The following is a 19025-nucleotide window of genomic DNA, read 5'->3' as shown; positions in this document are numbered from 1 at the left end:
AATGTGAAATCTTTGGCTTAACGGATGAATCTTGTCAGTGGGAAATTCCACTTGGGTGGAATGGCTTGCTTAATCTGTTCTTCAAATCTGTGAGATACATTGATTATCCAGGATACGCGAGGTCAGAACATGGCCGCCTGTGGTCCATTTATGAGTTGACGCAATACTGTAAGGGTCCCTCCCGTTTGTTCCCAGCTTATTCCCTTATTATTTCCCCTTTCTTTTATGTTTGCCGTTACATTTTTGATCCATGGATGTTTAATGGACATGTGACTTTAAGGCAAAGCAAGTGGCCTGTGCCTTTAAATTCACACGGCGGATTGCAGGAGCAGGAAAGGTCAGTGATGACTCCCATTGAATGATGTGGCTGGTGGCCAATGAATGGGCTCAGGAGGCTGTGTCCTGCCCGGTAACAGGCGGTGATTGGATATCAGCTCACCGGAATGTTTCTCTGAGCCACTGGGTCCCACTGCCGTTTCACCTTTTGTCCTGCACACTGGGTGGAGGATCTCAACTAATTCTCTCCGAAAGGATCCACTGGGTGCTCGTGCCTCGTGAGTGCAAAAGGCTCGAAGTCAAACCACGCACTGGGAGCAGGGTTTGATGTGAGACAGCGTCTCGGGAATGAAATAGGCCCGAGTGTGAACCTGACGCTGAAGGCCCAGTTTAATAAAGGCTGAAGGGCCTCTCCGCAAGAAAGCCTGCTGCTTGTGAACACAGAGAGTCTGCAAGGAAGACCATCACCAGTGTAAATCAGAGGCTTTGATCAACTGTGAGGAAAGTGGGCAAACGAACCACCTTTTGAAGCAAAGACTCATCTTTTGACCTTCATCCGTCTTATTTCCCCCCCACTTTCTGTTTGTCTGTGGGTTGGGGGTAGGACAGTTAAAGTGGGTAGTATGTCCAGTTGTGTTTACTGCATATTTCACCATTTCCTTGTTATAAATAACCAGTGTTTGCATTTGAAATTACAAACGTGGTTACTGTAATTATTGGGCAGCCAAGACCAAAGACTTTGGGTATTTTTAACAAGAATTATTCACAAGTGTTGTGACTCATGGCTAGGTGGGGTTGGAATTGGCTAGGAACTTTCCCAGGGTGTCGCAACAACGCGCACAGCGAGCGATGATCCGTACCTCGGACGAGCAGCCTCGTGTTGTGCGTGATGGCCCCGGTCTCACTCCTGGCCTCGCACGTATAGACCCCGGCGCTGCCGCGATCCACCGGCTCGATCCTGAGGCTTCCGTTGGCTACCTGGAGAGGGGAAGCGGGCAGAATGACCTGCTCCAGTTGGCACTGCGCCCCAACGCGCCCATGCAGCAGTATCCATCATATTCCCACATCTCCTGTGCCCCTCGTCCGCGTTCCCCACCACCACCGTCCTCGCACCCCTCGTTGCCCTTCCCGTACCGCCCAACGACTGCCTTACCTGGTATCTGCGCCCATCAGGATCCCCGGCTGGCAGAGGCAACACATGCTCATCCTTCGACCAGCTGACCAGTGGTTTGGGGCGGCCATTGGCTTCGCATCTCAGGTGCGCCGGCTCCCCAAGAAGAATTTCCACCAAGCGGGGTGGAGTGCTCCAGAAGCTGGGTGGGGCTAAGACGGCGGCGGGTTGAAAGGGACGGTGACAGAGGGTGGGAAAGGAGAGAGCGGAAGGAACAATATACGGTTACAAAAGAATGCATGCAGGCGGAGAACCCCGCCTATCCTCCCCTCCGATCTCCGAAGCCACAATAATTGCGTCCGGGATGGGAAGGGCGACAAGATGAGAAGGTGGGCAAGCAAAGGGAGAGCGAGTCAATTCTATAACATTATAGACCAAGGCTGGACACTGCCAGGGAGTCAGTACTGAGGGAGTGCTGCACTGTCAGAGGGTCAGTACTGAGGGAGCGCTTCACTGTCAGAGGGTCAGTACTGAGGGAGCGTTGCACTGTCGGAGGGTCAGTACTGAGGGAGTGCTGCACTGTCAGAGGGTCAGTACTGAGGGAGTGCTGCACTGTCAGAGGGTCACTACTGAGGGAGCGCTTCACTGTCAGAGGGTCAGTACTGAGGGAGCGCTTCACTGTCAGAGGGTCAGTACTGAGGGAGTGCTGCACTGTCAGAGGATCAGTTCTGGGGGAGTGCTGCACTGTCAGAGGGTCAGTACTCAGGGAGTGCTGCACTGTCAGAGAGTCAGTGCTGAGGGAGTGCAGCACTGTCAGAGGGTCAGTGCTGAGGGAGTGCCGCACTGTCAGAGGGTCAGTGCTGAGGGAGTGCCGCACTGTCAGAGGGTCAGTACTGAGGGAGTGCCGCACTGTCAGAGGGTCAGTACTGAGGGAGTGCTGCACTGTCAGAGGATCAGTTCTGGGGGAGTGCTGCACTGTCAGAGGGTCAGTGCTGAGGGAGTGCCGCACTGTCAGAGGGTCAGTACTGAGGGAGTGCCGCACTGTCAGAGGGTCAGTACAGAGGGAGCGCTGCACTGTCAGAGCATCATAACTGGCGGAAGCATTTTAATGTCGGATACAGCATTATTCAATATCTAACACCATGCTCTACCTGTCCTGGAAGTGGTTGATGGGGGCAGTGTAGAGGGAGGTTTACTCTCTATCTAACCCTGTGCTGTACCTGTCCTGGGAGTGTTTAATGGGGACAGTGTAGAGGGAGCTTTACTCTGTATCTAACCTCGTGCTGTACCTGTCCTGGGAGTGTTTGATGGGGGCAGTGTAGAGGGAGCTTTACTCTGTATCTAACCCCGTGCTGTACCTGTCCTGGGAGTGTTTGATAGGGACAGTGTAGAGAGAGCTTTACTCTGTATCTAACCCCGTGCTGTACCTGTTCTGGGAGTGTTTGATGGGGACAGTGAAGAGGGAGCTTTACTCTGTATCTAACCCCGTGCTGCACCTGTCCTGGGAGTTTTTGATGGGGACAGTGAAGAGGGAGCTTTACTCTGTATCTAACCCCGTGCTGTACCTGTCCTGGGAGTGTTTGATGGGGACAGTGTCGAGGGAGCTTTACTCAGTATCTCACCCAGTGCTGTACCTGTCCTGGGAGTGTTTGATCGGGATAGTGTAGAGGGAGCTTTACTCTGTATCTAACCCCGTGCTTTACCTGTCCTGGGAGTGTTTGATCGGGACAGTGTAGAGGGAGCTTTACTCTGTATCTAACCCCGTGCTGTACCTGTCCTGGTAGTGTTTGATTGGGACAGTGTAGAGGGAGCTGTACTCTGTATCTAACCCCGTGCTGTACCTGTCCTGGGAGTGTTTGATGGGGACAGTGAAGAGGGAGCTTTACTCTGTATCTAACCCCGTGCTGTACCTGTTCTGGGAGTGTTTGATTGGGACAGTGAAGAGGGAGCTTTACTCTGTACCTAACCCCGTGCTGTACCTGTTCTGGGAGTGTTTGATGGGGACAGTGTCGAGGGAGCTTTACTCAGTATCTCACCCAGTGCTGTACCTGTCCTGGGATTGTTTGATCGGGATAGTGTAGAGGGAGCTTTACTCTGTATCTAACCCCGTGCTGTACCTGTCCTGGGAGTGTTTGATGGGGACAGTGTAGAGGGAGCTTTACTCTGTGTCATGATATTCAAACACACACATCATGATGGACACACTAACAGGCAAATCAGAGTACACAACACCACAACCAATCACAGACAAGAACACCAACCACATAAAAAGCACGAGCACGACACCTGGAGGTCAGGAGGTCTGGGGAGAAGGAAGCATGAAAGAGCTGTTGAAACACCACAAGCAGGGAGCCCCCCACGTGCAGAGTGCAAAGACCAAGTTGTAAATAGTGAGTTTAAATAAACAAGTGTTGTACCATATGCAACTGTGTTGGCTCTTCTGTGTGTTAGAACACCCAACACCACATGGTACAGGAGTGGATCGATACCTGCCTACCAACCTGCCATTCTGGACATGGACCACACCGGCAAACCGCAGCCGATGCAAGTCACGGGGAACCTAGGCACCAACTGGAAGCTCTACAGGCAGCGATTTGACCTGTACATCCGTGCCACCGAAAAACAGAATGTCTCGGATGATTCGAAGATTGCAATGCTCCTCTTCTACGCAGGCCCCCACCCAAATGATGTCTTTAATTCACTGGTGTTCGAGGAAGGCGAAAACCAGGCCAAATATGACACGGTCATCCTCAAAATGGACCAGCACTTTCAAACTGAAGTAAACGAAACTTTCGAAAGATACATCTTTCAGCAACGCCTGCAAGGTAAGGAGGAGCTTTTTCAACCCTTTTTGACGCACCTCCGGATTCTAGCGCAGTCCTGCGGTTACGGCACCACCACAGAGTCCATGATCAGGGACCAGATTGTTTTTGGCGTTGCCTCCAGTGGCCTACGCCAGCAGCTTCTTAAAATAAAGAGCCTCACCTTAGCGTCTGCTGTGGAAGCCTGTGTCCTCCATGAAAATGCGACCTGCCGTTTTGCCCGATTCCAGGCGTCCGAGTTGGCACGGAGGGGGTCCCCAGCCGTCGAATCGGCAAGCCAGGCCGCCCACGACGTTGAACGCATCCAGGCCGTCGATTTCTTCCCGCCCCACGGCCCGGACGACAGCGGCCGCTTCCCGCGCTTTTCGCGGTCTCCCGCGCAGGTGCGCGCCAAGAATAACGGCCACAACGAGGGACGCACTGCGCAGGCGCGCCCACCGCAAGATCGCACTGCGCATGCGCAGTGGCGCAACGAACGCCGTGACGTCATGACGTGCAGCAAGTGTGGAGGTCTACACTTAAAAGGGCAATGTCCTGCAAAATACCAACAGTGCAACAGATGTGCCATGATAGGCCACTACGCAGCCCGCTGTCGTGCGGCTCAACCCATGGATCCGGCGCATCCTCGACAACCTCGCACACGAGTCAGGACCGTCCAGCCCACGCATCAAGACTTCCAGTTAAGTGATGCAGATGACCAGGATGACTTCAGAGTTGCCGTCATTGATGTCAACAAGGTCAATGCCATCAATCCAGACGATGAGTGGTGTGCCACCCTGACGGTCAACCGATCGCACGTCGCCTTCCGTCTGGACACCGGCGCATCCGCCAACCTGATTGCTTACTCTGCAGTCCAGGCCATGAAGGTCAAACCACTCATCACACCATCCCGGCTTAAGATGGTTGACTATAACGGGAACGTTATCCCGTCCGTAGGATCTTGCCAGCTACAGGTGACTCACAAGGGGTACACGGCCACACTCCCCTTCGAAGTTGTGGGCTCATCAAAGGACTCGTTACTGGGCGCACAAGCGTGTAAGGTCCTTCACCTGGTACAGCGCATCATGTCTCTCTCTCCAGATGAGATATCCGACTTCCCGGATGCTGAGTTCCACGCGAATCTCCATTCCCTCCTCGCTCACAACCAGGAGGTTTTTGAAGGCATGGGGACATTGCCACACACGTACAAGATTCGACTCAGACCGGACGCCATCCCTGTCGTTCACGCACCTCGCAGGGTTCCTGCGCCTCTCAAAGACCGCCTCAAGGCACAACTGCAGATTCTTCAGGACCAAGGGGTCCTATCCAAGGTCACGGAGCCCACGCCATGGGTCAGCTCCATGGTCTGTGTAAAGAAGCCCTCTGGCGAGCTCCGTATATGTATAGATCCAAAAGATCTGAACAACAACATCATGCGGGAACACTATCCCATCCCAAAACGAGAAGACCTCACCAGCGAGATGGCGCGAGCCAACATATTCACTAAATTGGATGCGTCCAAAGGATTCTGGCAGATCCAACTGGACCCGGCCAGCCGAAGACTATGCACATTCAACACCCCTTTTGGCAGATTCTGCTACAACCGGATGCCATTCGGCATCATTTCGGCATCTGAAGTATTCCACCGCATTATGGAGCAGATGATGGAAGGCATCGAAGGGGTACGTGTATATGTGGACGATATCATCATTTGGTCCACCACTCCGCAGGAACACATGCATCGTCTTCGACGTGTCTTCACCCGCATACGGCAAAATGGCCTGCGTCTCAACCGTGCGAAGTGTGCTTTCGGCCAGACGGAGCTGAAATTCCTCGGGGACCACATCTCAAGGTCCGGGGTCCGTCCCGATGCAGACAAGGTTAGCGCCATCACAGCCATGCCACGACCGGCTGACAAGAAGGCTGTCTTAAGATTCCTGGGCATGGTCAACTTCCTTGGGAAGTTCATTCCCAACCTGGCTTCTCATACAACAAACATGCGCCATCTCGTAAAAAAATCGACGGAATTCAACTGGCACCAGTCGCATCAGCAGGAATGGGAGGAGCTCAAGCACAAACTGGTCACGGCACCAGTGCTGGCCTTCTTTGACGCGACTCGCCCTACAAAGATCTCAACAGACGCCAGCCAATCTGGTATTGGAGCGGTACTCCTGCAAAAAGACAGCACGTCATCATGGGCCCCGGTTGCGTATGCCTCACGAGCCATGACCCCTACCGAACAGCGCTACGCGCAAATCGAAAAAGAATGCCTGGGCTTGTTAACTGGACTGGACAAGTTCCACGACTATGTGTATGGCCTGCCACGATTCACGGTCGAAACTGACCACCGCCCCCTGGTCAACATCATTAACAAAGACCTGAACGACATGACTCCTCGCCTCCAGCGCATCTTACTCAAACTCAGGAGGTACGATTTTGAACTGATCTACACTCCGGGGAAGGAACTCATAGTGGCGGACACTCTTTCCCGAGCAGTGAGCACACCACCAGATGCGGAGGGGTTCGTGCGTCAAATTGAGGCACACGTGACTCTGACAGCAGCAAATATGCCAGCTGATGATCCTTGTCTGGCCCACATACGCGCAGAGACGGCGACTGACCCTCTGCTGCAGCGAGTGATGCGCCACATGACGGAAGGGTGGCTAAAAGGGCAGTGCCCCCAGTTTTACAATGTGCGAGATGATCTCACCAATATAGACGGGGTCCTTATGAAATCGCATAGGATCGTCATTCCACACAGTGTGCGCCAGATGATTCTTCGTCAACTACACGAAGGCCACTTGGGTGTCGAAAAATGCAGACGAAGGGCCCGGGCGGCGGTATATTGGCCGGGTATTAATGAAGACATAGCCAACATGGTGCTCAACTGCACAACCTGTCAGAGGTTTCAGCCGGCGCAACCTCCGGAAACACTTCTACCACACGAGATGGTGACGTCCCCCTGGGCGAAGGTGGGTGTTGACCTATTTCACGCGCTCGGCAGAGATTACATTGTTATTATAGACTACTTCTCAAACTACCCGGAAGTCATGCCTCTCCATGATCTGACGTCGTCCGCAGTCATTGGGGCCTGCAAGGAAACGTTTGCTCGCCATGGCATTCCAAGGACTGTCATGTCAGACAATGGACCTTGTTTTGCCAGCCGTGAATGGTCGTCCTTTGCCGCAGCATATGGTTTCACTCATGTGACATCCAGCCCTCTGCATCCACAATCGAACGGGAAGGCTGAAAAGGGTGTCCACATCGCAAAGCGGCTCCTGTGCAAGGCGGCTGATGCCGGATCGGACTTTAACCTTGCCTTGCTGGCCTATCGATCGGCCCCGTTATCCACGGGCCTCTCGCCAGCGCAGCTACTAATGGGTCGCTCCCTCAGGACGACGGTACCTTCCGTCCTGGCACCGACAACAGACCATGAGGCGGTTCTTCGGGACATGCAACTGCAGCGTGATCGCCAGAAAGGTCGGTACGACACACGAGCGACGGACCTGCCCCCCCTGTCCTCCGGAGACAAAGTACGCGTCCATCAACCGTATGGTGGCTGGTCAGCACCGGCCGAAGTCCTCCGACAAGTGGCTCCCCGCTCGTTCCTGGTTCGCATGCCGGATGGTTCCGTGCGTCGCCGCAATCGGCGCGCCCTTCGCCGACTTCCACGTTCACAGCCACACAACACGCCAGATCCTCAACAGGCTTCCGAGGATGACTTTGTGGAGCTGCCGCACATCACGCCCTTTCCATCGCCACCCATGGCCATGCCTGCACAGCAGCCGGTGGTTCTTGATCCACCCTTAAGGCGGTCAACCCGAATTCGTCGCAAACCCATTAGAATGGACTTATAATACAGTTCATATGTTTAATAAGTTGGACAATTTTACATGATAACCTGTTGTTGTTTATCGTTCCAGATGTCGTCTGACTGGACAACTGTTCAAAATTTTTTTTCTTCTTCTCTCGTTCGCATTTCTGTTATGTTATGGTACAACTGGATTCATGTGACGCACTCGACATCGCCCCATGTACATAGTTCCGTCATAGACACATGCTGCACACGACACACACACACTCTTAGATGCACTCACGTCACGATCATATTTATTACCACGTAGGCACATATCTTTGTAAAAAGGGGGGATGTCATGATATTCAAACACACACATCATGATGGACACACTAACAGGCAAATCAGAGTACACAACACCACAACCAATCACAGACAAGAACACCAACCACATAAAAAGCACGAGCACGACACCTGGAGGTCAGGAGGTCTGGGGAGAAGGAAGCATGAAAGAGCTGTTGAAACACCACAAGCAGGGAGCCCCCCACGTGCAGAGTGCAAAGACCAAGTTGTAAATAGTGAGTTTAAATAAACAAGTGTTGTACCATATGCAACTGTGTTGGCTCTTCTGTGTGTTAGAACACCCAACACCACACTCTGTATCTAACCCAGTGCTGTACCTGTCCTGGGAGTGTTTGATGGGGACAGTGAAGAGGCAGCTTTACTCTCTACCTAACCCCGTGCTGTACCTGTCCTGAGAGTGTTTGATGGGGACAGTGAAGAGGGAGCTTTATTCTCTATCTAACCCCGTGCTGTACCTGTCCTGGGAGTGTTTGATGGGGACAGTGAAGAGGCAGCTTTACTCTCTACCTAACCCCGTGCTGTACCTCTCCTGGGAGTGTTTGATGGGGACAGTGAAGAGGGAGCTTTACTCTGTGTCTAACCCCGTGCTGTATCTGTCCTGGGAGTGTTTGATGGGGACAGTGAAGAGGGAGCTTTACTCTCTATCTAACCCCGTGCTGGACCTGTCCTGGGAGTGTTTGATGGGGACAGTGAAGAGGCAGCTTTACTCTCTATCTAACCCCGTGCTGGACCTGTCCTGGGAGTGTTTGATGGGGACAGTGAAGAGGGAGCTTTACTCTGTATCTAACCCCGTGCTGTACCTGTCCTGGGAGTGTTTGATCGGGATAGTGTAGAGGGAGCTTTACTCTGTATCTAACCCCGTGCTGTACCTGTCCTGGGAGTGTTTGATGGGGACAGTGAAGAGGGAGCTTTACTCTGTACCTAACCCCGTGCTGTACATGTCCTGGGAGTGTTTGATGGGGACAGTGTCGAGGGAGCTTTACTCAGTATCTCACCCAGTGCTGTACCTGTCCTGGGATTGTTTGATGGGGACAGTGTAGAGGGAGATTTACTCTGTATCTAACCCCGTGCTGTACCTGTCCTGGGAGTGTTTGATCGGGATAGTGTAGAGGGAGATTTACTCTGTATCTATCCCCGTGCTGTACTTGTTCTGGGAGTGTTTGATGGGGACAGTGTAGAGGGAGCTTTACTCTATATCTAACCCCGTGCTGTACCTGTCCTGGGAGTGTTTGATTCGGACAGTGAAGAAGGAGCTTTACTCTGTATCTAACCCCGTGCTGGACCTGTCCTGGGAGTGTTTGATGGGGACAGTGTAGAAGGAGCTTTACTCTGTATCTAACCCCGTGCTGGACCTGTCCTGGGAGTGTTTGATGGGGACAGTGAAGAGGGAGCTTTACTCTGTATCTAACCCCGTGCTGTACCTGTCCTGGGAGTGTTTGATCGGGATAGTGCAGAGGGAGCTTTACTCTGTATCTAACCCCGTGCTGTACCTGTCCTGGGAGTGTTTGATGGGGACAGTGTAGAGGGAGCTTTACTCTGTGTCTAACCCCGTGCTGTACCTGTCCTGGGAGTGTTTGATGGGGACAGTGTAGAGGGAGCTTTACTCTGTATCTAACTCCGTGCTGTATCTGCCCTGGGAGTGTTTGATGGGGACAGTGTCGAGGGAACTTTATGCTATATCTAATCCTGATGTTTGGTAACTCACTGGTGACGGAGAGATATATCCAGCTTCCATTCTGTGAATGGTAGTGTTGAGTGAGGAAGAGGATGCGACACTGATACCAGCCTTCGTCTGTGGCGCGCAAATTGTCCACTCTCAGCGAGGCTCCCTGCAATAACCTCAGGCGACCTATAGAGTGGGTAGAGAGGGTCAGAGGTCAAAGATGAGGAGGTTCCTCAAGGTATGGCCTGCATTTTTAACCCTCGCTCGACTGCACCAAATGCCATGTCATTTTGGGACATAAATAACTTCAATTCTCATATCCGACTCCTTTCAATGGTGAGGTCCTTCCCTCAGGACCCAGTTTAAAGAGGGAGTCTCTCTGTCAGGGACCCTGTTTCGGCGGCGTGAGAGCAGCTGGTTAGTCAGTTTCAGCGGGAGCATTGCGGAAGGAGGTTGCTGGGAGTTTTTTAGGCGGGAACAGGAAGTCGACCCGCGGACGTCTGGGAAGACCCTCACCAATAAATTCTGGTGGAGAGGAAACCCGAGACACTACACGTGTAGTGTCTCCCACCCGCCCTCCTCCTCTAACCTAATAATAAAACCCTTTGGTCTGAGGTAAGTACCATATTTTTATTATATTATTATTATTTTTTATAAAAATTTAATTTAGTTGTTAGCTAGATCTTGGTAGAAAGTTAGAGGAATGGCAGGGAAGTGAGTGCAATGTTCCTCCTGCAGGATGTTTGAGGTGAGGGATGCAGTTAGTGTCCCTGCTGATTTTACCTGCAGGAAGTGCTGCCATCTCCAGCTCCTCCAAGACCGAGTTAGGGAACTGGAGCTGGAGTTGGAAGAACTTCGGATCATTCGGGAGGCAGAAGGGGTCATAGATAGCAGCTTCAGGGAATTAGTTACACCAAAGATTGGAGATAGGTGGGTAACTGTAAGAGGGACTGGGAAAAAACAGTCAGTGCAGGGATCCCCTGCGGTCGTTCCCCTGAGAAACAAGTATACCGCTTTGGATACTTGTGGGGGGGACGACTGACCAGGGGTAAGCCATGGGGTACGGGCCTCTGGCACGGAGTCTGTCCCTGTTGCTCAGAAGGGAAGGGGGGAGAGGAGCAGAGCATTAGTAATTGGGGACTCGATAGTCAGGGGCACAGATAGGAGATTTTGTGGGAGCGTGAGAGACTCACGTTTGGTATGTTGCCTCCCAGGTGCAAGGGTACGTGATGTCTCGGATCGTGTTTTCCGGGTCCTTAGGGGGGAGGGGGAGCAGCCCCAAGTCGTGGTCCACATTGGCACCAACGACATAGGTAGGAAAGGGGACAAGGATGTCAGGCAGGCTTTCAGGGAGCTAGGATGGAAGCTCAGAACTAGAACAAACAGAGTTGTTATCTCTGGGTTGTTGCCCGTGCCACGTGATAGTGAGATGAGGAATAGGGAGAGAGAGCATTTAAACACGTGGCTACAGGGATGGTGCAGGCGGGAGGGTTTCAGATTTTTGGATAACTGGGGCTCTTTCTGGGGAAGGTGGGACCTCTACAGACAGGATGGTCTACATCTGAACTTGAGGGGCACAAATATCCTGGGGGGGAGATTTGTTAATGCTCTTTGGGGGGGTTTAAACTAATGCAGCAGGGGCATGGGAACCTGGATTGTAGTTTTAGGGTAAGGGAGAATGAGAGTATAGAGGTCAGGAGCACAGATTTGACGTCGCAGGAGGGGGCCAGCGTTCAGGTAGGTGGTTTGAAGTGTGTCTACTTCAATGCCAGGAGTATACGAAACAAGGTAGGGGAACTGGCAGCGTGGGTTGGTACCTGGGACTTCGATGTTGTGGCCATTTCGGAGACATGGATAGAGCAGGGACAGGAATGGATGTTGCAGGTTCCGGGGTTTAGGTGTTTTAGTAAGCTCAGAGAAGGAGGCAAAAGAGGGGGAGGTGTGGCGCTGCTAGTCAAGAGCAGTATTACGGTGGCGGAGAGGATGCTAGATGGGGACTCTTCCGAGGTAGTATTGGCTGAAGTTAGAAACAGGAAAGGAGAGGTCACCCTGTTGGGAGTTTTTTATAGGCCTCCTAATAGTTCTAGGGATGTAGAGGAAAGGATGGCGAAGATGATTCTGGATATGAGCGAAAGTAACAGGGTAGTTATTATGGGAGACTTTAACTTTCCAAATATTGACTGGAAAATATATAGTTCGAGTACAATAGATGGGTCGTTTTTTGTACAGTGTGTGCAGGAGGGTTTCCTGAAACAATATGTTGACAGGCCAACAAGAGGCGAGGCCACGTTGGATTTGGTTTTGGGTAATGAACCAGGCCAGGTGTTGGATTTGGAGGTAGGAGAGCACTTTGGGGACAGTGACCACAATTCGGTGACGTTTACGTTAATGATGGAAAGGGATAAGTATACACCGCAGGGCAAGAGTTATAGCTGGGGGAAGGGCAATTATGATGCCATTAGACGTGACTTGGGGGGGATAAGGTGGAGAAGTAGGCTGCAAGTGTTGGGCACACTGGATAAGTGGGGCTTGTTCAAGGATCAGCTACTGCGTGTTCTTGATAAGTATGTACCGGTCAGACAGGGAGGAAGGCGTCGAGCGAGGGAACCGTGGTTTACCAAGGAAGTGGAATCTCTTGTTAAGAGGAAGAAGGAGGCCTATGTGAAGATGAAGTGTGAAGTTTCGGTTGGGGCGATGGATAGTTACAAGGTAGCGAGGAAGGATCTAAAGAGAGAGCTAAGACGAGCAAGGAGGGGACATGAGAAGTATTTGGCAGGAAGGATCAAGGAAAACCCAAAAGCTTTCTATAGGTATGTCAGGAATAAGCGAATGACTAGGGAAAGAGTAGGACCAGTCAAGGACAGGGATGGGAAATTGTGTGTGGAGTCTGAAGAGATAGGCGAGATACTAAATGAATATTTTTCGTCAGTATTCACTCAGGAAAAAGATAATGTTGTGGAGGAGAATGCTGAGCCCCAGGCGAATAGAATAGATGGCATTGAGGTACGTAGGGAAGAGGTGTTGGCAATTCTGGACAGGCTGAAAATAGATAAGTCCCCGGGACCTGATGGGATTTATCCTAGGATTCTATGGGAGGCCAGGGAAGAGATTGCTGGACCTTTGGCTTTGATTTTTATGTCATCATTGGCTACAGGAATAGTGCCAGAGGACTGGAGGACAGCAAATGTGGTCCCTTTGTTCAAAAAGGGGAGCAGAGACAACCCCGGCAACTATAGACCGGTGAGCCTCACGTCTGTAGTGGGTAAAGTCTTGGAGGGGATTATAAGGGACAAGATTTATAATCATCTAGATAGGAATAATATGATCAGGGATAGTCAGCATGGCTTTGTGAAGGGTAGGTCATGCCTCACAAACCTGATTGAGTTCTTTGAGAAGGTGACTGAACAGGTAGACGAGGGTAGAGCAGTTGATGTGGTGTATATGGATTTCAGCAAAGCGTTTGATAAGGTTCCCCACGGTAGGCTATTGCAAAAAATACGGAGGCTGGGGATTGAGGGTGATTTAGAGATGTGGATCAGAAATTGGCTAGCTGAAAGAAGACAGAGGGTGGTGGTTGATGGGAAATGTTCAGAATGGAGTACAGTCACAAGTGGAGTACCACAAGGATCTGTTCTGGGGCCGTTGCTGTTTGTCATTTTTATCAATGACCTAGAGGAAGGCGCAGAAGGGTGGGTGAGTAAATTTGCAGACGATACTAAAGTCGGTGGTGTTGTCGATAGTGTGGAAGGATGTAGCAGGTTACAGAGGGATATAGATAAGCTGCAGAGCTGGGCTGAGAGGTGGCAAATGGAGTTTAATGTAGAGAAGTGTGAGGTGATTCACTTTGGAAGGAATAACAGGAATGCGGAATATTTGGCTAATGGTAAAGTTCTTGAAAGTGTGGATGAGCAGAGGGATCTAGGTGTCCATGTACATAGATCCCTGAAAGTTGCCACCCAGGTTGATAGGGTTGTGAAGAAGGCCTATGGAGTGTTGGCCTTTATTGGTAGAGGGATTGAGTTCCGGAGTCGGGAGGTCATGTTGCAGCTGTACAGAACTCTGGTACGGCCGCATTTGGAGTATTGCGTACAGTTCTGGTCACCGCATTATAGGAAGGACGTGGAGGCTTTGGAGCGGGTGCAGAGGAGATTTACCAGGATGTTGCCTGGTATGGAGGGAAAATCTTATGAGGAAAGGCTGACGGACTTGAGGTTGTTTTCGTTGGAGAGAAGAAGTTTAAGAGGAGACTTAATAGAGGCATACAAAATGATCAGGGGGTTGGATAGGGTGGACAGTGAGAGCCTTCTCCCGCGGATGGATATGGCTGGCACGAGGGGACATAACTTTAAACTGAGGGGTAATAGATATAGGACAGAGGTCAGAGGTAGGTTCTTTACGCAAAGAGTAGTGAGGCCGTGGAATGCCCTACCTGCTACAGTAGTGAACTCGCCAACATTGAGGGCATTTAAAAGTTTATTGGATAAACATATGGATGATAATGGCATAGTGTAGGTGAGATGGCTTTTGTTTCGGTGCAACATCGTGGGCCGAAGGGCCTGTACTGCGCTGTATTGTTCTATGTTCTATGTTCTATGTTCTAAAGAGGGAGTCTCTCTATCAGGGACCCTGTTTAAAGAGGGAGTCTCTCTGTCAGGGACCCTGTTTAAAGAGGGAGTCTCTCCATCAGGGACTCTGTATAAAGAGGGAGTCTCTCCGTCAGGGACCCTGTTTAAAGAGGGAGTCTCTCTATCAGGAACCCTGTTTAAAGAGGGAGTCTCTCTATCAGGGACCCTGTTTAAAGAGGGAGTCTCTCCATCAGGGACCCTGTTTAAAGAGGGAGTCTCTCCGTCAGGGACCCTGTTTAAAGAGGGAGTCTCTCTATCAGGGACCCTGTTTAAAGAGGGAGTCTCTCTATCAGGGAACCTATTTAAAGAGAGAGTCTCTCCGTCAGGGACCCTGTTTAAAGAGGGAGTCTCTCTATCAGGGACCCTGTTTAAAGAGGGAGTCTCTCCGTCAGGGACACTGTTTAAAGAGGGAGTCTCTCTATCAGGGACCCTGCTTAAAGAGGGAGTCTCTCTATCAGGGAGCCTGTTTAATGAGGGAGTCTCTCTATCAGGGACCCGGTTTAAAGAGGGAGTCTCTCCGTCAGGGACCCTGTTTAAAGAGGGAGTCTCTCCGTCAGGGACCCTGTTTAAAGAGGGAGTCTCTCCGTCAGGGACACTGTTTAAAGAGGGAGTCTCTCTGTCAGGGACCCCTGTTAATGAGGGAGTCTCTCCGTCAGGGACCCTGTTTAAAGAGGGAGTCTCTCCATCAGGGACCCTGTTTAAAGAGGGAGTCTCTCTATCAGGGAGCCTGTTTAAAGAGGGAGTCTCTCCGTCAGGGACCCTGTTTAAACAGGGAGTCTCTCTATCAGGGACACTGTTTAAACAGGGAGTCTCTCCGTCAGGGACCCTGTTTAAAGAGGGAGTCTCTCCGTCAGGGACCCTGTTTAAAGAGGGAGTCTCTCCGTCAGGGACCCTGTTTAAAGAGGGAGTCTCTCCGTCAGGTACTCTGTTTAAAGAGGGCGTATCTCTATCAGGGACCCTGTTTAAAGAGGGAGTCTCTCTATCAGGGACCCTGTTTAAAGAGGGAGTCTCTCTATCAGGGACCCTGTTTAAAGAGGGTCTCTCCATCAGGGACCCTGTTTAAAGAGGGAGTCTCTCTATCAGGGAGCCTGTTTAATGAGGGAGTCTCTCTATCAGGGACCCGGTTTAAAGAGGGAGTCTCTCCGTCAGGGACCCTGTTTAAAGAGGGAGTCTCTCCGTCAGGGACCCTGTTTAAAGAGGGAGTCTCTCCGTCAGGGACACTGTTTAAAGAGGGAGTCTCTCTGTCAGGGACCCCTGTTAATGAGGGAGTCTCTCCGTCAGGGACCCTGTTTAAAGAGGGAGTCTCTCCATCAGGGACCCTGTTTAAAGAGGGAGTCTCTCTATCAGGGAGCCTGTTTAAAGAGGGAGTCTCTCCGTCAGGGACCCTGTTTAAACAGGGAGTCTCTCTATCAGGGACACTGTTTAAACAGGGAGTCTCTCCGTCAGGGACCCTGTTTAAAGAGGGAGTCTCTCCGTCAGGGACCCTGTTTAAAGAGGGAGTCTCTCCGTCAGGGACCCTGTTTAAAGAGGGAGTCTCTCCGTCAGGGACTCTGTTTAAAGAGGGCGTATCTCTATCAGGGACCCTGTTTAAAGAGGGAGTCTCTCTATCAGGGACCCTGTTTAAAGAGGGAGTCTCTCTATCAGGGACCCTGTTTAAAGAGGGCGTCTCTCCATCAGGGACCCTGTTTAAAGAGGGAGTCTCTCTATCAGGGACCGTGTTTAAAGAGGGCGTATCTCTATCAGGGACCCTGTTTAAAGAGGGAGTCTCTCTATCAGGGACCCTGTTTAAAGAGGGAGTCTCTCTATCAGGGAGCCTGTTTAATGAGGGATGCTCTCTATCAGGGACCCGGTTTAAAGAGGGAGTCTCTCCATCAGGGACCCTGTTTAAAGAGGGCGTATCTCTATCAGGGACACTGTTTAAAGAGGGAGTCTCTCTATCAGGGACCCTGTTTAAAGAGGGACTCTTTCCGTCAGGGACCCTGTTTAAAGAGGGAGTATCTCCGTCAGGGACACTGTTTAAAGAGGGAGTCTCTCTGTCAGGGACCCCTGTTAATGAGGGAGTCTCTCCGTCAGGGACACTGTTTAAAGAGGGAGTCTCTCCATCAGGGACCCTGTTTAAAGAGGGAGTCTCTCTATGAGGGAGCCTGTTTAAAGAGGGAGTCTCTCCGTCAGGGACCCTGTTTAAAGAGGGAGTCTCTCTATCAGGGACCCTGTTTAAAGAGGGAGTCTCTCCGTCAGGGACCCTGTTTAAAGAGGGAGTCTCTCCGTCAGGGACCCTGTTTAAAGAGGGAGTCTCTCCGTCAGGGACCCTGTTTAAAGAGGGAGTCTATCTATCAGGGACCCTGATTAAAGAAGGAGTCTCTCTATCAGGGACCCTGTTTAAAGAGGGAGTCTCTCCGTCAGGGACCCTGTTTAAAGAGGGAGTCTCTCCGTCAGGGACCCTGTTTAAAGAGGGAGTCTCTCCGTCAGGGACCCTGTTTAAAGAGGGAGTCTCTCCGTCAGGGACACTGTTTAAAGAGGGAGTCTCTCTGTCAGGGACCCCTGTTAATGAGGGACTCTCTCCGTCAGGGACACTGTTTAAAGAGGGAGTCGCTCCGTCAGGGACCATGTTTAAAGAGGGAGTCTCTCCGTCAGGTAGACTGTTTAAAGAGGGAGTCTCTCCGTCAGGGACCCTGTTTAAAGAGGGAGTCTCTCCGTCAGGGACCCTGTTTAAAGAGGGAGTCTCTCTATCATGGACCCTGTTTAAAGAGGGAGTCTCTCTATCAGGGACCCTGTTTAAAGAGGGCGTATCTCTATCAGGGACCCTGTTTAAAGAGGGAGTCTCTCTATCAGGGACCCTGTTTAAAGAGGGAGTCTCTCTATCAGGGACCCTGTTTAAAGAGGGAGTCTCTCTATCAGGGGCACTGTTTAAAGAGGGAGTCTCTCTATCAGGGGCACTGTTTGAAGAGGGAGTCTCTCTATCAGGGTCCCTGTTCAAAGAGGGCGTGTCTCTATCAGGGACCCTGTTTAAAGAGGGAGTCTCTCTATCAGGGACCCTGTTTAAAGAGGGAGTCTCTCTATCAGGGAGCCTGTTTAATGAGGGAGTCTCTCCATCAGGGACCCGGTTTAAAGAGGGAGTCTCTCCGTCAGGGACCCTGTTTAAAGAGGGAGTCTTTCCATCAGGGACCCTGTTTAAAGAGGGCGTATCTCTATCAGGGACCCTGTTTAAAGAGGGAGTCTCTCTATCAGGGACCCTGTTTAAAGAGCGAGTCTCTCCGTCAGGGACCCTGTTTAAAGAGGGAGTCTCTCCGTCAGGGACGCTGTTTAAAGAGGGAGTCTCTCTATCAGGGACCCTGTTTAAAGAGGGAGTCTCTCTATCAGGGACCCTGTATAAAGAGAGAGTCTCTCCGTCAGGGACCCTGTTTAAAGAGGGAGTCTCTCTATCAGGGACCCTGTTTAAAGAGGGAGTCTCTCCGTCAGGGACCCTGTTTAAAGAGGGAGTCTCTCCGTCAGGGACCCTGTTTAAAGAGGGAGTCTCTCTATCATGGACCCTGTTTAAAGAGGGAGTCTCTCTATCAGGGACCCTGTTTAAAGAGGGCGTATCTCTATCAGGGACCCTGTTTAAAGAGGGAGTCTCTCTATCAGGGACCCTGTTTAAAGAGGGAGTCTCTCTATAAGGGGCACTGTTTAAAGAGGGAGTCTCTCTATCAGGGGCACTGTTTGAAGAGGGAGTCTCTCTATCAGGGTCCCTGTTCAAAGAGGGCGTGTCTCTATCAGGGACCCTGTTTAAAGAGGGAGTCTCTCTATCAGGGACCCTGTTTAAAGAGGGAGTCTCTCTATCAGGGAGCCTGTTTAATGAGGGAGTCTCTCCATCAGGGACCCGGTTTAAAGCGGGAGTCTCTCCGTCAGGGACCCTGTTTAAAGAGGGAGTCTTTCCATCAGGGACCCTGTTTAAAGAGGGCGTATCTCTATCAGGGACCCTGTTTAAAGAGGGAGTCTCTCTATCAGGGACCCTGTTTAAAGAGCGAGACTCTCCGTCAGGGACCCTGTTTAAACAGGGAGTCTCTCCGTCAGGGACGCTGTTTAAAGAGGGAGTCTCTCTATCAGGGACCCTGTTTAAAGAGGGAGTCTCTCTATCAGGGACCCTGTATAAAGAGAGAGTCTCTCCGTCAGGGACCCTGTTTAAAGAGGGAGTATCTCTATCAGGGACCCTGTTTAAAGAGGGAGTCTCTCCGTCAGGGACCCTGTTTAAAGAGGGAGTCTCTCCGTCAGGGACCCTGTTTAAAGAGGGAGTCTCTCCGTCAGGGACACTGTTTAAAGAGGGAGTCTCTCTGTCAGGGACCCCTGTTAATGAGGGAGTCTCTCCGTCAGGGACCCTGTTTAAAGAGGGAGTCTCTCCATCAGGGACCCT

General features: G+C 51.4%; 1 protein-coding gene across 2 annotated transcripts in view; it reads right to left on the bottom strand.

The window, feature by feature from the left end:
* LOC140410317 (protein turtle homolog A-like) overlaps window positions 1–19025 on the bottom strand; it is a 431590-nt gene that overhangs the window by 257083 nt on the left and 155482 nt on the right. For both annotated transcript variants that reach the window (XM_072498310.1, XM_072498311.1), the window contains exons 3-5: window positions 10053–10196; window positions 1430–1599; window positions 1137–1254 (exon numbers count right to left, since the gene is read on the bottom strand). In XM_072498310.1, the coding sequence (XP_072354411.1) occupies window positions 1137–1254; window positions 1430–1599; window positions 10053–10196 (432 nt within the window). The remainder of the gene's footprint in view (window positions 1–1136; window positions 1255–1429; window positions 1600–10052; window positions 10197–19025) is intronic.

This window comes from Scyliorhinus torazame, chromosome 4 (assembly GCF_047496885.1).
Source record: "Scyliorhinus torazame isolate Kashiwa2021f chromosome 4, sScyTor2.1, whole genome shotgun sequence".
In the NCBI taxonomy this organism is placed as follows: Eukaryota; Metazoa; Chordata; class Chondrichthyes; order Carcharhiniformes; family Scyliorhinidae; genus Scyliorhinus; species Scyliorhinus torazame.
The sequence above is the reverse complement of the archived record's forward strand: the minus strand, read 5'-3'. Positions and strand labels throughout refer to the sequence as shown.